This window comes from Neomonachus schauinslandi, chromosome 10 (genome assembly GCF_002201575.2).
Source record: "Neomonachus schauinslandi chromosome 10, ASM220157v2, whole genome shotgun sequence".
NCBI lineage: Eukaryota > Metazoa > Chordata > Mammalia > Carnivora > Phocidae > Neomonachus > Neomonachus schauinslandi.
The window spans coordinates 51,572,221-51,590,260 of record NC_058412.1 but is presented as its reverse complement, the minus strand read 5'-3'; the positions used below and the strand labels follow the sequence as shown (position 1 = coordinate 51,590,260).

Here is an 18,040-nt window from a genome sequence, read left to right as displayed (position 1 = left end):
CTGCTTCTCTCTCTCCCACTCCCCCTGCCTGTGTTCCCTCTCTCGCTGTCTCTCTCTCTGTCAAATAAATAAAAAAAAAAAACCTTAAAAAAAAAAAAAAAAAAGAAAGCTAACCCTCTGGGCTGGGTCACCTTCTGCTGACTTTCCATATTCTTCCTTCCAGAGGAACATTCCCCGTTTGTGTGCTGGGCCCTTCACAACCAGCCTGGCCTCAAAACTGCCCCTGGCAGGGGTCCTAGCCCCTTGGGAAAGTCTTCATGTCAATAAGAATGTCTGTCACCCAGTGTCACAGCTGTAAATACCCACATCTCAGTCTCCCTGAATTAGGGAGCCCAACGTGCTTGTGAACACAAGCTTGCCCAGCGAGGCACACGGTTGCTGCCTAATAGACGAGACTCCAGGTCATGGCTTAGGTGAGCTCTGAGAATAGTGGATCTTTGCCCCAAGCAGCCAACTGCAGCTGGGAGGCAGAATACCAGATCCTTGGGCTTTACCCAAGGTCAAAATCTCTCTGAAAATGGGTGTTTTGAAGAAAAGGCCAAAAGGAATTCTGATGAAGCCAGAGTTGAGAGCCACCATGAAGGTTTTACTAGTGACATCCACTTTGGCTGCCCACTGGAATTGCCTGGGGAGCTTGAATAAATCCTGAGGTCCAGGCCACACCCTAGACCAGCTACATGAATATTTCTGGAATATTCACGAGTGTTTTTAAAGCTCCCAGACGATTCCACCTGGCAGCCACAGTTGAGAGCCACAATTTAGACTTTTTGGCCCTGGGGTAGAGGGAGGTCCTTTCTCCTCCCAGATCATTTGTAATAGTGGGGATGCTTCCCAGTTGCTTTTTTATGAGGTGGGGAAAAAGAAAAGGTTTGGTGACATAGCTTTTCTTTAAAAAAACAAAAAACAAAAAAAAACTTCCCAAGCTTCTACTGATGTTAGACTTCATTATGCCGATTATATTAGGTACAAATCACATAAGGAGGGGAAGAGTCACCTCACCTGGTTGTAAATGAATCAGGCTTGACTCAGCTGCTGTCTTTCCCTTTACCTCAGGTAGGCCCTTGGTTCCCACCCGACTGCATAGTGGAATCACTTGGGAAGATGTGGCAAATGCCAGGGCCAAGGTCACACCCCTAGAGATGCTCATCCAATTGGACTGGGCACCCAGGTGATTCTCATGTGCATCCAGGCCTGAGAACCACTGAGGGAGAACCATTGTTTAAGTACACAGACTCAAGAACCAGCAATTCAAAACCTCCACTTCCCTTTCTCATTCCTTCTCTCCCTCTCTCCCTCCCTCCGTCATTTCCTCAGGGTGGTGGCTATAAAATGGGCGCCCCATATCAGGCGGAGGAGAAACAGGAGATGTTACAACCCTGTTTCAGAAAGGAACCTGAACAGAATCGGAGTTGTTTTATCACAAGGGGGAATGGAAAATGTGTTAAGATTGAACATTTTCATACATCATTTGACCAATTTCATCTGTCTGCAGTGGGTTTTACCAAACACAAAGATCCTGGAATGCTGTTTTGTCTTCACAATTCTGAAATAAGGCTCTGGAGTCCCATTCAGGCTACTTCTCCCAAATAAAAACCAAAAAGAAAGAAGCGCAGCAGGAAGAAAGAGCATAGCGCAGAAGGGAAAAGGAGGCTGGCCAAGCCGCAAGAGGAGCTGGAAATAAAGGCACTGTGCTCCAGCCAGCTGGGTCCCCGAGGCCCTTCCATTTTTGTTACTCTGTCAAGATTGCTCTGGTGCTTTTCATAGGCGCAAACTGTGGCTGTAGTCCTCTCCTTTTGAACAAGAAGGATGAAATTATCCACACTGTGCCTTTCTCACCCCTCTGCCAAGGGCTTGCAAACCTTCCAGTCCCGCAGACTTGCTCCATTTTCTCTGGAAGTCCCTGTTTCACCTGGTTCACGGGGCCCTTTTCCAATTTTCAAGAAATAGGATAATGCATATAGGGCTATGCCCTTAAACATTTTTTTCTTAAAAAACTTCAACTGGAAAAGGAAATTTTCTAAGCAAATTGGAAAGTACATAAATTATAATAAAGCAGAAAGGAGAAAAAAAAGCTCACACTGTTGCCAACCCCACCTCCCCAAATGGCAAACGGACATGTTTCTCTTTAAACTATTTCTATCTAGTTTTTAACTTTTTTTTTTTTTTTTACAATTTTGCATCAATATATCATCTCACATCTCCTCACCATGTTACTTATGTCATTGCATTTAAAATGTCATACAGTAACATATGTACACAACTTGCTTCACCAAACCTTTACCATTTAGGCTGTATCCAATTTTGATATCATAAATACTGTCAGGTGGTTACCTTAATGTACACAGCTTTGTTTGCATTTGAGCTTATTTCCTCAGGATAGGGTCCCACAAGAGGGCATGACATGGTACAGACTTTAGAGCCAAACTGTCATGGGTTCAAATCTCATTCCTTGCTTCATGCCTGTGTGACCCTCAGCAAATTACTTAACCTCTCTGTGCCACTGAGTCTGCATCTCTAAAATGATAATAAAACTTACTTCACAGAGTTGTTATGAGAACTGCCGTTAATATCTTAGTGTCTGACCCAAGCGCTGTGTTTTAAAAATGTCAAGGCTCTTAAGAGACGTTGTCTTTATAAACAATGATGTATTCTCTGGCAGGAGGCCAGTCCTCTTTTAGCTAAGTCTTTTTGGCACATGTCCCAAGATACGGTCTTCACTATGAGGGTCAAGGACTGAATTAAGGACCCAGGACCATGGTTTTAGAAATATATTTACACAAACCTGCCTTTAACATAGAGAAATTCCATAGGGCTCTGGTAGGAATGCGGAAACTGAGCACAAGGACACCTGCACTGGGCTTACCCACTGTTGGCCTCTTAAGAAGTGGATTCGCCAAGGGGCGCCTGGGTGGCTCAGCTGGTTAAGCGACTGCCTTCGGCTCAGGTCATGATCCTGGAGTCCCAGGATCGAGTCCCGCGTCAGGCTCCCTGCTCAGCGGGGTGTCTGCTTCTCCCTCTGACCCTCCCCCATCTCGTGCTCTCTCTCAAATAAATAAAATCTTTAAAAAAAAAAAAAAAAAAAGAAGTGGATTCGCCAAGTCCTATAACCTCTCCGCTTTGAGGGCTGGGGAGGAGGGGGCTGGTTGGGGTATGGGCTTCTTCTCTGCAGCTCTGATCCCGGGGGCCTCACAGACAGCCATGGGTTTGGTGGCCTACCCGACTTCCACTGCTCCTTTCGGCAGGACCTTACAACATCCTCCAGGAGTGGCGACGGTCACAGTGTCTGGTAACTGAGCCCTCCTGCTCTGTGGGGAACTGGGCCTGAATGTTCTCCAGTGCTATCTAAGAGAACTGTTATGATGATGGAAATAGTCTATATCCATGCTGTCCCGTACAGTAGCCACTAGCCACCTGGAGCTGCTGAGTATTTGACTGTGGCAGGTGAGGCCTGGAAACTAATTTTAATGAAGTGATTTAATTTAAATAGTCCTGTGTGTCTAGTGGCTCTCATCTTGGACAGCAACAGCTTTGCATGCATTATGGTCACTGGGCCCTCATAACAATGCTGTGAAATACTAATATCCCCACTTATGGAGCTAAGCCACTTGTATCAGAGACTCAAGTCTGTCTGACCTCTAAATCCATTCATTGCTGGGTTATCCTGCCTGGTGTGTGACCCTCAGTGTCTGCTTCTGGTGTGGGTAAAGAGAGAATGAGGACATGCACTTTCTCCAGACATATGGTTGGAATAATGTCATAACTAATTTTATTTTTTTTTTTTAAGTAAGCTCTAGGGATGTCTGGGTGGCTTAGTCGGTTAAGCGTCTGCCTTCGGCTCAGGTCATGATCCCAGGGTCCTAGGATAGAGCCCCGCATCGGACTCCCCGCAGTGGGGAGCCTGCTTCTCCCTCTGCCTGCCGCTCCCCCTGCTTGTGCTCGCTGACAAATAAATTTAAAAAATTTTAAGAAAAAAATAAAATAAGCTCTATGCCCAACGTAGGGCTTGAACTCATGACCCTGAGATCAGGAGTTGCATGCTCTACCGAGTCAGCCCGGCACCCCAATGTCATAACTTAACCCCTATGCCCCACCATCTGCCTGCTGTTGGGGTGCCAGAAGATCTACAGAAAGTGGCTCGAGCCCCAAACTGCTCCCTATCTTGATCTCTTGGGGGTACATCCCTAGTCACATAGCAGCCTGCTGGTGGACTGAAGACAGGCTCTTCTCTAGATGTTTGACTCTGCTCAGATCCCACTAGAATGTACCGTGGCCAGGGCCATGTGAAATGTTTTCCTTGGCTCAGCAATTTGTTTTCACACTTTGCTATGGGAAAGTTAAGTCAGGGAGTTCAGTCAATGAAGAGCATTTTGGACAGGTGAGAAACTTCAAACTGGTTGCCACTGGCTGAGGACACTGGAACTCTTAAAATATGTCACCTGGGTGTCTTCCTTCAACTGCTTTCCTTTGTTTGAAGGCTTCTGCAGGCAGCAGACCAACAGTGTGCTGAATCTGCCTCAGGGGAAAATGGTGTGCAAGTCCTAACCTTGCATTTCTATGGCTTTACTGTCTTTGGAAAGCCTTTTCCCATTTGTTTCCTGATGTAGTTGGGTTCTAGCAGGGATTTATTAAAGGAAGACACAAAATACCATCTAGGGCTCAACTGAAACATAAATGTTTAAGGTTTTGTTCACTATCTTTGGCTATTTCTGACTAGTTATTTGTTTTAACTTTTTTTTATCTCATATTTTAGTGTGAGATGTCATTTTAGATTCTCCAGAAACCTAGAGACTGTTGTTTTTATAAAAAACAAAGCTTAAGAGTGACAGTATTTTAGAAAGAGCTCCCTCTTTTTAGACTATCATCTTGGGTCACTGTGGGTTTTCTTTATAAGGCCATGACATATATGGCCTTACCTCAAGGTATGTTGGTTTTATTGACCAGAATGTGTCAGCAACCCAAAGCTGGGGCAGTTCATGCGAGTGAGAACAGAAGGTTCTGCTTTCTCTGCACGGACTGAGAGTTTCTGGTCGAGTGGGAATTAATTAATTATCACATTCTTCTAGGTACTGTAATTTCAAAGGATATAAAGTGTGGTCCTGTCCTCACCAAGCTTATGAGCTCACACGGCAGAAGTGAGCAAAGTGGGCTGGTGTGAGGCGAGCAGAAGAGGCAACAGGATGGTCAGGGGCTGACATCCGCTTCAGTGTTGGGGAGCAGTGGGGAGAGGCGGAAAGGAGAACCAGAGAGGGCAAGCCCTGGTCTGGGGATGGTGGGGCAGGTGCACCTATATTCTAGCCAAACGGCACATTTGGGAGTTCAGGCCTGATCTGATGCCACCATTTGTCTGTTTATTCAATAGGGCTGGGCATCCACATGGAGAATAAAATGTGACTTCTAAAATGCTGACCACTAATTAAAACTACCAAAGAACGATGCAGATCATCATGTACTGCCATATAAAACACATCTGTGGGCTGAATACAACTCCCCTGGGCTGCCAAGATCCAGTGGGGACACTGAGATAAAGCGATGGTAATTGCTTGCATGGCTGTGAATCCCCACAAATGGTCAGCTTTTCCAAACCGCAAGGATGGCCCAGCTGTTTCTGGAAGATCCTGCACTCAGCCCACGGAAAGGACTTTAAGAGTCTGTGGTCAGGGCAAAGAGCTTGGGAATGACCTTGATGTTTCTCTTTACAGGTTTCTCTTTACATGGGGAAGATGCCAACACCTTTCTTGGAAACAGAAGAGCTTAGTGACTTGAGATGTTAAAAAGTAAAATTCAACTGAGTAAATTCAAGATCAAATTGGCTTTATTCAGTGATTTCTGAATCAGGCTGCATCCCATCTAGCAAGTAGAAAGGAGTTCCAAGGAGTTGTACAAGATGGGAGACTTGTATAAGCAGAAGGGGGCAGGGACAGGGAAAGAGTAGACGATCTCATCTTTCTTTGGGGGACAGAAGAGGTCTATCAGGCAGACTACTTCATTAAGCTGACCAGGGAAATTCCAGACTGACTGGCTAAGCACATTTCTGGGGCAGGCTGAAACTGCAATACGTTTTGGTTTGGTGATATGGGCTTAGCACAAGTGACTCTATTTGGACCTGTTGTCTCTTTTTTAACAGAGGTGAACTTTTTAGAGCTGAGACAGAGTGCCCTCCGGGGCAGTAGCTGAGAACATGGGTTTGGGGGTTTGAATCGATCAGACTGAATCCTAAGTTCTGCCATTTACTAGCTCTGGGACTCTGGGCAAATCGCTTCTGTGAGCCGGCTCAGTTTTCTCATTTATACAACAAGAACAAGAATTCCCACTTGAGAAGGGAGTTGTGAGGACTCCATGAGTCACTATACATAGGGAGTGCTGGGAGCTAGGCCTGGCCCATAGCTAGAGCTTTTATTGAAAGCTTATTATTAATAGCAATATTTATAATGTGAATGGGGGGAGAGACAGTCAATCATCCTGATTATCAAAATGCAATGGTGTGTAAGTGTGATGGACAATTAGCTCCCTGAGCCAAGAACAGGGCTTGGAATCCAGAGTGAACAGAACAAGAAACCACCTGCCCCCTACTTTCAGAAGGCTTCCTCCAGCTGATTGGGGGTGGGGTGGGTCTTAGCCACAGATGAGGTTAGCGCTTTGGCTCATCTGATGATCCAGGCTTGAGGTTGCTGGCTCTCACAAAATTTATACCAGCCCCTGATCTGGTGGGGAAGGCATCAGAGGAAGAAAAACTAAGCTGAAATTTGGTCAGAACTTGGCAAAGACTTGCCTTCTTTCTCCAAAGACGATCCTCCCAACCCATAGCTGGGTGCACTGGGCACTGCTGGAGGGGGAATGCCTTCTGCCTGCCGCACTGGGAGGCTTTCTGATATCCGGGCCAGAGGCAAAACTCCCTTTCTGGGCTAGTGTTTTCCACAATGACTGGGCTACTAACAAAACAATCCTATCAGTCCCCCAGGGGTCCCATGTGTATCTTAATAAAAATGACAATCATGAAGAGTGACTGATGATCATCATCACTGTGGCTTGTTTTACGGGGTAGGGAGGGCTCAAGCTCTGCAGACACGACCTGGGGCCTCACACAGTCCTATCAGGAGGAAGGTAGCCAGCTCGCTCCATCAGATGAGGCTTGAAGCCACCCAAGGGGCCTGCCCACACTCACACAGCTGCACCTCCGAAAGAGGAAAGCCCCGCCCACCGCTTTTTCTGCGCAGGCTCTCCGGAGTCACAATAGCTCAGGGCCAATGCACCGGACACCCTTAGCATCATGGTTAAGCACTCAGCTTCAGGAGCTGGACCGTCGACGTTTGACTGCAAGCTCTGCTCTGAGACCTGGGCACGAGCTCTCTGTGCCTAACTTGTGGGGTCATGAGGAGGATTACATGAGTTAGCACACAGATCATGCCTGGAATGGTGTCTGGCGTGAAGCAAAAAAAGTTCAATAAATGCTAGCTTTTGTTAACATTTTAGTATCACTTACTGGTACTATTAAGTTGGACCATATGGAATTGCTACCTTTCTGCCAGTCGTGACCTATAGAAATGGCAACTTCATATAGATGGGTGGTTTTTAATGGGGGCAGAGGGCGGATTTTGTTTCCTCCCACCCCTCAGGGGACATCTGGCAATCTGGAGACATTTTGATGGTCACCACGGTAAGGTGGTGGGGCTCCTGGGCACCTACTGGGTGGAGGCCAGGGCTGCCGCTAACATCCCTCAGTGCACAGCAAAGGATTACCCAGCCCCGGATGTCAATAGTGCCAAGGTTCAGTATGGGGCCACCTAAGAGTATTCTACTACGGACAGATTCATTTTCTTAAAACATCCCTTCCTCAAAACAACGTGGCTCCCGCTGCCTAGAGAACAAAGGCTCACTTCCAATAGGCTCTGGCCTCCCATTTGTCTCCACTCTTGTCTCCTCCTGCTGTAGCCACAACAGGTATCCTGTAACAGCAGGTCCCCCAACACTCCAGGCCTGGAATAACCTCTCTCTTCTCCCCACTAGGCAAACCCTAACACCTGCTCTGGGGAGCTTTCCTCAAGTGCCTTTCTTCCCCAGCCTGGCTGACCATGGCAATCCCCAATGGCTCTTAACTAATGTGACTCCTGGGTCCCATTCCTGGAGATGATGATTCAATGGGTTGGGGTGGGGCTCGGCTATACTTTAAGCAGCAGCCCCAGGGGGCTCGTGCTCGGCCTGGCGTGGAAACCTCTGTGCATTGGCACACATCTTGATTTCTAAGCTGTTCTTCGTTCTGATACGGCTTATGTACACTAACCGTTTGCACGCACTTCCAGCTTATTTTATTAGCTGTGCTATAAAGATGCTGGAGGGCAGAGACCTTTTTGGAGACACTGCTACTCAGAGGGATCCAACCCAACACCTTGCCCTCGAGAAATTCTAATGAGTGAATTAAACTTGAATCCAGGACTCTTCAGGCTTTGCAATAACCCAGGAGTGACCCAAGGTGCTTGTGAAAAATGCAGACCCCCAAGCTCCAACCCTCAGGGGTTCTGCCTCAGTGACTTTGGGCTGGAGCCCTGGAATCTGGATTTTTCACCAGCTGGGTGTGAAGCAGCAGTCCCTCAGCCTGCTGCTCTGATCCTCCATGTCCAGCTTCCGGGGTCTCAGGCATGTCTCGTGGAGGTAAATGTTCTTGTAATTGGTTGCTGGGATGCCCCCAGCCCCAGAATCTCAGGACACGAGGGAACACTTACACGCATGCTGGCTTGTCTTCCTGCACCAAAAACCTGCAGGTTCCATGGAAGCAGAACTGACTGTGGGAATCTGGGCAGTCATTAAAATGGGACACCACAGCTGCGGCCACAGGCGGGTCTGCTGGAGAGAGAGAAGACATTTGGCTCAGACCCATGGCTTAGCAAGACACACCCGCAGGCCCTCACCAATCAAGGAGCAGGGGCGCCCTCTTGGCTGGGATTTCTAGTCCCTCCCTGCCTGTCGTCCTCAGCGCTCCCTCACTTTCTAATGGCCAGTCCAGGACCAGAGACACCTACATCACGCACTTCCCAACAGGGCTATATTATGTACTTACCAAGGTTGAAAACAAAACAATCTCTCCAAAAGATTCACTGTAATTCAGAGATACCAGGGCAATTTTAGCTACCAGAGCATTTAAAGCCTATTTCCCCACGCGACCTGATTTTACTTTTGCAAAGCGACAGTGATCATTCTTTTAAGAGAGCCTTCACAAAACTGGTTTTTTAAAAAAGATTTTATTTATTTTTTGACAGAGAGAGATAGCCAGAGAGGGAACACAAGCAGGCGGAGTGGGAGAGGGAGAAGCAGGCTTCCCGTGGAGCAGGGAGCCCGATGCGGGGCTTGATCCCAGAACCCTGGGATCATGACCTGAGCCGAAGGCAGATGCTTAATGACTGAGCCACCCAGGCACCCCTATAAAACTCTGTTTTAAAGGCAAGAAACCAGAAAGTAGTTACAGAGGTGTACTAAATGACCATTAAATTGATGCTGAGGAAGAACAGTTAATGACACAGAAAGATGCTCATGATACGTTATTGTAAGTGAAACCGGTACATTTCCCATTTGGCCTGTAACGTATAATTCTACTGAAATAAAAAGAAATTTAGATACAAATAAGTCTGGGAAAGCTATACATAAAAATGGTAGCAAGAGGCTCTCCTGGATCACTCCTAATCCCGCCATGAAGATGACTGAAAGCCCGGAGGTCCACCTGGGAGCAGCACACACAGTACCGGGAAAGCTGGGAGCTGGCAGGAAGGGCGGCAGAGTCTGGGAAAGGGACAGGTCCCACTCACAGCCCTGGCTCCCGTCACTCACAAGAGCCTGGGGTGTTACCAAACCTTTCCGGGTTTTCCCTCCTTGGCTTTCAGACGGGAATAAAAACAGCCACCAGGAGCACCCTACGGAACAACACATGAATAGACCTGCTGACCAGCCCATGGGGCATCACTTTGGATTTATTTTAATGGACTCCAGTAGCCTTGTTTTGTCCAAGTAACACTCGAGACCCAGTAGATAGCTATTTCAAGATGGCATGATAGATGCAGCTTCCATGCTTTTTCAAAAGGTCCTCTTATGCTTGTGTTTTGGGAAGTGGTCTTTCCTACTTTTTTTTTTTTTTTTTTTGAAAAAAGTATGTTCTTAGAGCTCTTGCTCTTGGAGAAAAGGCAGACCATTTCTTATTGTGGGGTTTTAGACTACCACTAAATATTAAACTCTCATTGCCATCTCTCCATTCATGAATTGCTTCTAGAAGTGTCATCTTTGGAAATCTCATAATTCCAGTGGAAAAACTGGAGGCTGAAAATTCAACAGATTTCCTGGTGCAGAAGGTGAGAGATTGCTTAGTGGCCATGAGCACGGGCTTAAGATGCAGAAACACAGGGGTCAGTCTGAATCCTGCCTCTGCCACCACTTGAGCCCCTCTAGCCTGCCTCTGCCTCCATAAGATGGGGAGTCCACCTGCCTCCTGGCTGGCTCTGAGGGCTGACCGAGGCAAAAGTTGTTCAGTACTGGACTCTGTACACGCTCTGGTACGTACCACTCGGCTGTTAGTTCTTCCATCACTGACAATCCCAAGATGCTAATGAGTCTCCACGTGTGGTCAGACCATTACAGTATATGATCTCTCCCTCCCACCATAAATTCAGTGTAGTGTAACAAAAAATCCAAGTGTCCTTATAGACTTCCCCACGTGAGGACAGGCAGAGGCGCCCAAAGCCAGGTGGAGATGCCGGCCCTTGGCTGCCGGCCAGCCTCACCTCTGCTGTGGCAGCTCCCTGTCCAGCAGCGGCCTCCGGGACATGTGGTCCAACTGCCTCAGCTGGTAACAGCGAGCCGGCGAGTCCGAGGCCCGGGTGGTTGAGGAACGGGCTTGCTCACTTACAGACCGTGGATACTGGGATGTTGAGGCTGGAAGGGTCTGCTGCGGTTCACCTAACTGGCTTCTCTGTGCTCATTAAACTTGTCGAAGAGCAAATACAAAGAGATGAGGGGCCGGAGACCAGTGGATCTAATTTGATTTAGACCCTGAAAAAGGCTTTTGATAAGCTCCACAAAAGGCCCTTTAGACGACTACCTCCAAGCAGCTAGTGGGAGTCCCTCGGCAGGGTTCAGAGTTGGGCTCCTCAGATGTCTGTGGACCAGCAGCTTTAAGCCCCCTCGAGCTCACCAGAGAGCCCAGTTCACAGGCCCTGCCCTTGGACCTACTGAATTAGGATCTTTGGGATGGTGCCCAAGAATCTCTGTGACAAGCTTTCTAGGTGATTTTTTTTTTTTTTCTAAAAGTCAGGTTTATTGAGCTAGAATTGATGTAGCATACCCGGGCCCTCCAGGTGATTCTGATGTGCACTGATGTGGAGACCCAGGCTTGTATTATACACGAGGCACACTGTTCAGAGACAAAAGACCTCTTAGAAAAGCAAAACAACAGGGGTCTTGAAAGGGACCCTTTTTGGAGCTGGTCACCTGCCAGCTCTTCAAAACCCAAGTGGCACTAAGGCCTGCAATCTGCTGACATTCTTTGTGGTCAAGTGTCAGGTCACTAGATATGCACTAGAAGAACAACTCGGGATCTGTCCTTTGGGAACGCTACTCTCCAAAATGGATCGGTAAGGAGTAGATTCAATGCCATGTTCTCAGTTAGCCTGTATTTATGGATATTTTGCCCCATCTCATAAATGACTCAAGGAGTCTTTATAAAAATAGGTCTCGTCAAAAAGGGGATGCAAATGGGAAAGACATGAGAGAGAGAGAGAGAGAGAGACAGAGGCAGAGAAGGGATGGGGAGAGAGGAACAGAGGGAGACAGAGACAGGCAGTGCAAAAAGGAAGGGGACATCAGGGCAAAGAAGAATAAGGAGGGGGGAGCAGAGCAAAGAGGTTGGGTGTTAGGCTCATATACAAGGACACACATCAGATGGTCACGCTATGTGCTGAAGCTGAGCGGCATATGGAGCTCTATGCCTCCCAGCGCGGCCCAAGCAAGGATGCACAGGGGCCATCAGATGGAAATGTGCTCATTCTGCACTTGCAGGGCAGGCTCAGCTTGGCCCAGGTCTATGGTCACAGAGCAACTCTTCTTCTGTGGCTGCTTTTGAAGAGCACTTACTTGTTACAGTGGACAACATCCTCCTCGATTTCCTGGTGACGAGGCAGAAGCATCTGCCAATGTAAACCCTCTGTGTGTCACGCAGCTCACTAAGAAGCCAAAGAGCCCAGGCAATGAGGAAGGTCCCTGCCACGGTCACGGTGACGGCAGTTCACGCACGTCAGAGACCAGGATGAGCACGGGCATCTGAGGCAGAACTCGGGCTCCATAATCCCACCTGCCTGACGCAGCCCGAGGCACTGAGGTGCCAAGGGAGCTCGATGCCAGTTGACTATCATAATCACGAAAACACCGTTTATTTTTAAAACCTTCTTCCTGATCACAAAAGCGATACATCGCTGTAGAAACCTTTTGTAAATGCCAATGTAAAATTAAACAAAAGCACCTTAGAGTATAAAAAGTAAAAGCATGAGAATTACGTAAGTACATGCTGCACACATGCACTCGTGTAAACTACTGCTTCCTTCTGTTACTTGCATTTTTCCCCTTTGATATAATCACAAACATCTTAAAAGCAAGCACCTCGTTCAAGAATGGACACAGGGTGACGTCCTGACCCCCGACCCCAAGAAGCTCCATGTGTGTAATGTGCAGGGCAGGTCCTGTTTCCAGCGGCACACCTGGCAGCTTTGGGTTTACATGATCTGCACGTGAGAAGTGGAGGGGAAGGAGGGAACCAGACAGTGGTCCCAGGGGGAGTCACACCGTGGCCCTGTGCTCTGCCTGTGTCACCTCAGTGCGAGCCAGCCACAGCATGAGGGGAGGCAGTGGGCACGCCGGCCCCTAGAGCTGCTGCGCAGGCCTCACAGACTCCGGGGCCCAGAAGTCCCGCGCAAAGTGCGAAGCAGGCCGCAAGTGCGGGGCAGTGATCGTTCCCGTTCTAGGGCTTTTAAAAATGTTTGCCTCAGACACCACCAGAATCAGCAGAGAAAACTCCAACGCTGCAGCACGGTCAGCCCAGACAGACAAGACCATTCCAGCTGATGTTCCCAGAAGATTCCCCAAGGTTCCGGAGGAAAGGGAGTCTGGGAAGGTCAGGAGGAGGAGAGGAAGGGCTCCCACTTTCTGCGTGCTGCTATGTCCCGGGTGCTGCTCGTGTATCACCTCTCCGATCCAGGCAGGGTAGGCCGTCACGCCAGGTGGAGGATTTGCTCAGTAACTTCAATCAAAATGAGCTTTACAAGGAAACCCCCAAATTCCCAGTATCGTCCCAGAGAATGAGTCTCTCTTTTTCCCTTCCTCCTTCTCTCTCTCTCTCCCCCTACTCTTTCTCTACCTTCCTCTACTCTCTTGCCTTTTCTCCTCATAATTTGTCTTTCTTTTCTTTCTAAAAACTCAAGGAAATATCAAGTGGAGGAAGGAAAAGCCTAGATACTTATGTAGGAAAGGAAGGCAGTGAAGGCCAACAGGCAACTCCAAGGAGGGCCCCCCAAAAGTCCAGACAGCTGGCTGTACTCCCCTGGGCTCTGGACCCTGTGTTTGTCTCCTCCAGGCCCTGATCCGAGTCTGATTAGTCCTCAAGGCTTGATTGGAAAACCAAATGCTCCCATTTTCGGAACAGACCTCATACCGAGCCCATCCATAGCTGGAATTTCAAAGCCGCTCAGTTCCTGTTGCTCTGAAGTTTATGAGAGGCCTCTCTGACACCGTTAAGCAAATGGACATCTTGCAGACACCACGGTCTCCAGGGAAGCTGTGAAAGCTTTGCCCAGAGACCACAGACCCACTAATAGGACCTGGAGCCCAGCTCCACTCACGGGAAAGGGGTTTGGGATAGTGATCAAGGGGCACGAAAACCAGGGATTCAATTCACAGGACGGGTCTCTCCAGCTCAGAAGGGCCAGGGAGGCAGCCATCTGGACAGTTCCCCAAGGAGCAGCATCCACACCACCAAGTGCAACCACCCCCTTTGCAGAGCAGCCCTACTTGGACTTTCTGGGCGGGTCAGGGGGAGCTGGCCGAAGCGGCGGCCCTCCCTCTCTTCCCAGATGTTAGAAGTTGCGGACACGTTTGTCCGTTGCAAAGCTTACATCATTTATAGCCATTTCATCACTTCCTCAAATATCACGGCTAACTCTGTGACAATTTAATAACGACGCCTGGCTTTTCAGTCGGAACTTTCAGCCAAGGTTTTTGACTTGGGACTAAATATGTTCTCTTCAGACACTACAATGGCAAAACCAACTAATGCTTCTGGAATGTCTAGGAGAAAAGGCAGATGACTTTAATGAAGATGGAAGCGAGCAAGCGGCCCCCGGTGAAGCCAGGGGAGGGTACGCAGTGGAGCCCCGAACTCTGATGCTCCCTGGGGGCTGGGGCTTCCATCCTGCCCCAGTGCCAAGCTCAGTTCTGGGATGGAGGAGGTTTGCTGCGGGCCACCCTCAGGCCCATCCGACAGGGTTGGCATTCCATGCTTACGTGAGGCAACGCATGGACTGACGGAGTTAGCCAGCGTGGGAAGGAAAAAGGCTGGTGCGCAGGGTGGCAGAAGTGCTAAGCCGGTGCTTAGAGAAGTCAGGGGAGTAGAACACAGATGCATCTCCAGATACAGACGGGCAAGCAGAGACTCTGGCCCCTGGGGGCTTGAGGGGTGAGAAGAACAACTCTTAGAAGGTTTGTAAGTGATCCTGAGGATGAGGAGGACGGTCAGTACTGAGTGTGGCAACACTGCTGACCTCTACCGCAGAGAGGAATGTCTCACGACGGAAGACAACGAGTATGGGCATTTCCCGAGGCCGTGTGAGTGGGCAGAACAGGGGGGCAGCTTTGAAGTGAGCAGCGGAAATCAGCAGAGCATGGGAAAGCAACCCCAGTCACATTTCCAGGAGGAGGAGCACACACCTTACTCCCTGGGATGGGTGTGGAGGATGAGATCAATATAATCATCCAGCTCATTCACTAGTAAAACCAAGAACAGCGAATACTGAAAAAATAACAGATAAAGCAATTTGAAAACAGTTTGGCTTCAGAGTAGCAACACTTGAGAAGGGACATTCACTTTAGTTAAGCAATGAAAGGAAAAGTCACTTTTGCTAGTGCTGTGGTTCTCCTGCCCCTCCGCTTGAGGAGGGGGGTGTGTGGGGGGAGGGAAGAAAGTGCCATTTCTGTGACTATCATCCCCACCCCCAAGATTCTCAACTTCCTGAGAGTAACTCCTATACGTAAAAGATCCATATTTTTCCTATAACACAATCCCTGAACACAGATTCACGAATTCTTCAGCAATCTTTTCCAACCCTGTCTTATTTGGACCCTATTTGGCCTTCTTAAACTGGCTTTTAGACCCTACCCACCACTCCGTCTCCACTTGAGGGCATGGGTACCGCATCATCTCATTAAATCTCCACTCACCCTATGGGGTAAGCATTACTAGTCCCTGTTTAGTTTAGGTAACGTCCCAGTGGACACACAGTTAGAAGTGTTAGAAAGTACTAGAATTGTAATTTTATCTCTGTCCTTTCTGATTTTAAGAGAATGCAGAGCTGTAGAAAACGAGGATACTATTCAAGCCCAGGAAGAATGCTGGGAAGGCACACAATCTAAGTCTACAAATCATGTGGCAGTGAGGAAGAACGCTTCACTTGTTAGGCCGCTTCTAGTAATCAGAAAGGGGCACTTTTAGGAGAAACAAGAGGAAGCATTACTTTATTTCAGGGAGAAGTGGGAAACTCCACATATGGAACTTATTATTTCCACAAGGGAGCAGCGGCTAAGAAGCATGGATGCGAAAGAGATTTCTATACGTCCATGGATGATGGTTAACTGAGGAGTAGCTGGAAGTGGGGTGGGGGCTGACTCACAGGATGGTACTAAACTCCCTCACAAAGTACACCCCCACCACAGCCCCAACCTCTGGGCTCTGTGGTGCCCATGCCCAAAAGACCAGGAGCTTCTGGCTCAGAGCAGAATTAAAATGGACCCTTGAATTGCTTTTGTAGCTTTAAACAAGATGCTGGTGTGTGTGGGGGGGTGGGGGGGGGGGGGGGGGGGGTGAAATCCATAAAGGAACCTTTAAGCTAATTCAATTCCCTCTGATCATTTCTCTCTTTGGGTAAAACCCAAGGGGAACATCAGATGTGATGGAACTAACTCACAGAAAGGTATGAATAAAGAAGCTGACGACATATTTTCTGCTTTCCCACAAAGATACTGGGTTTTAATAACTGTGTGTGTGTGTGTGTGTGTGTGTGTGTGTGTGTGTGTGTGATGGGAAAACAGATACACATTCAGAGCAAAAGTCACGGGTGGTACATGACCCCAGTGGGGTTCATCCTGTCTGTGCTTATTCCGAAGGCAGAACTTGCCTCACCTTTTCCTAGTCCAACAGGGAGAAGAGAATAGACAACATGAACACAGAAATATTTTGCTAGGTTCATATCCTACCTAAAGTACCTGGACTTAGAGTTTTTAACCCAGTGTGGATTTTCTGAGGTTAGACTATGATGATGATAATGATGGTGATGACTTATTAATAGTAGCCACTATTAATAAATTGTCTACTAACTCCAAGCACTATTGCCCAGCACTGTATCCAGAGAGTTCCATTTAATCCTGTGAGGTAGTCATTACTATCCCAGTCTTACTGATGAGGAAAATGAAGCCAGTCAGTGAATGGCAGAGCTGAATCCAGAACTCATGGTTGGCTGTCTCTAAAGCTCTTGCTCTAATACATACCACATTGTCACTACAGACGGTGTGTGTGTGTGTGAGAAAGAGAGAGAGTGAGAGAAGATATGAATAAGTTGAGGGTTAAGAAATCCTTACGGGCACCTTCTGTAGTTAAGACAACTCTTCCATTTGAAGAATAAACAAATCAGGAATTACCATGAAACATGAAATCCTCAGGACCATTTTAGAAGTAAAAGAGTTAAGAGTCTCAAGGCAAAATGGTTTTAATTAGCAAAGAGGCTTTAGGAATCTAAAATACAATCTCAGTGTAGTCATGTGAATTACAGGCTAAAACCAGAGTCTGCATACTCATCTAATGATGTCCAGCATACATATTTCAACTTGGCCTCTGACTTGCACTCAGCTACACCACTAACACTACCTCCTCCCCCAAAGGGCATGAGGAAGGATGCACAAGTAGTCTCCAACTGCATTCTAGATCCATTAGGGATTAAAAAAAGATGGGACTGGAAGGGGAATACACCTGACCCAGAAGATGATCCCTCCCACTGAGCTCCTCTTCCTCCTCACCACCCGTTTCTCCAGCCCCCAGCTTGCTCCTTCTTTCCCTACCTTGGCTTTAGTAATTTTAAGCAAAAAACCAATTAAGAAAATTGCAGGTCATGATTTTGCTTTGAAGACTGAAAACCAAACCTCCCCTTTCTCTTATTACTTAATAATTTGATTTCAAAGAGACAGATTTCTTTTTTTCATATCTTCAAACCAGAAAGCCCCTTATTCTAATTACATCCTCTAGGGTGTCAACCAGCATTTGAAACTTCATTTCAAATTTCCATTTACAAAGTAAACAAGGATATCTATGTTTTGGCTTTGAACCAAAATGTGAATGGCTCTGGGAACTAGAGCTGAGTCCTGCTGGATGGGGAATTCTGTTTTGGCTTTGTTGAAGGAACAGCCCCGTTGGAGCCCAGGGCTACCTGGCTTTACAGTCTGTGTATGTCTCTGTTCTCCTCTTTATTAATATCAAAACTGTTAGGTAAAGTGGTTGGCAGGAAACCCTCAATCCACCCTTAGGAAAAAAATGCTTCCTCTTGTTGAGTCTTTGAACCATAATCCCTTCAAACCTTCCACACCGAGTACATGTAAGCACTACTGGGATGATTGTTTTTCTAGAACATTCTATTCCTTCAGAACTTTTGACAGATGCCTTTTTCATTTACAGTCTGCAGATGCAGTCTGGGTGGACAAAGGATACTCTTCATTTTAAGTGAGGAAATTGAGGCATCCAGAGGTAAATTTAAGA

At 47.6% G+C, this 18,040-nt stretch overlaps 1 protein-coding gene across 1 annotated transcript in view; it reads right to left on the bottom strand.

The window, feature by feature from the left end:
• TGFA (transforming growth factor alpha) overlaps positions 1-18,040 on the bottom strand; it is a 104,881-nt gene that overhangs the window by 11,028 nt on the left and 75,813 nt on the right. Inside the window, exon 3 of the mRNA XM_021699091.1 lies at positions 8,718-8,838. Coding sequence (XP_021554766.1) covers positions 8,718-8,838 — 121 coding nt within the window. The remainder of the gene's footprint in view (positions 1-8,717; positions 8,839-18,040) is intronic.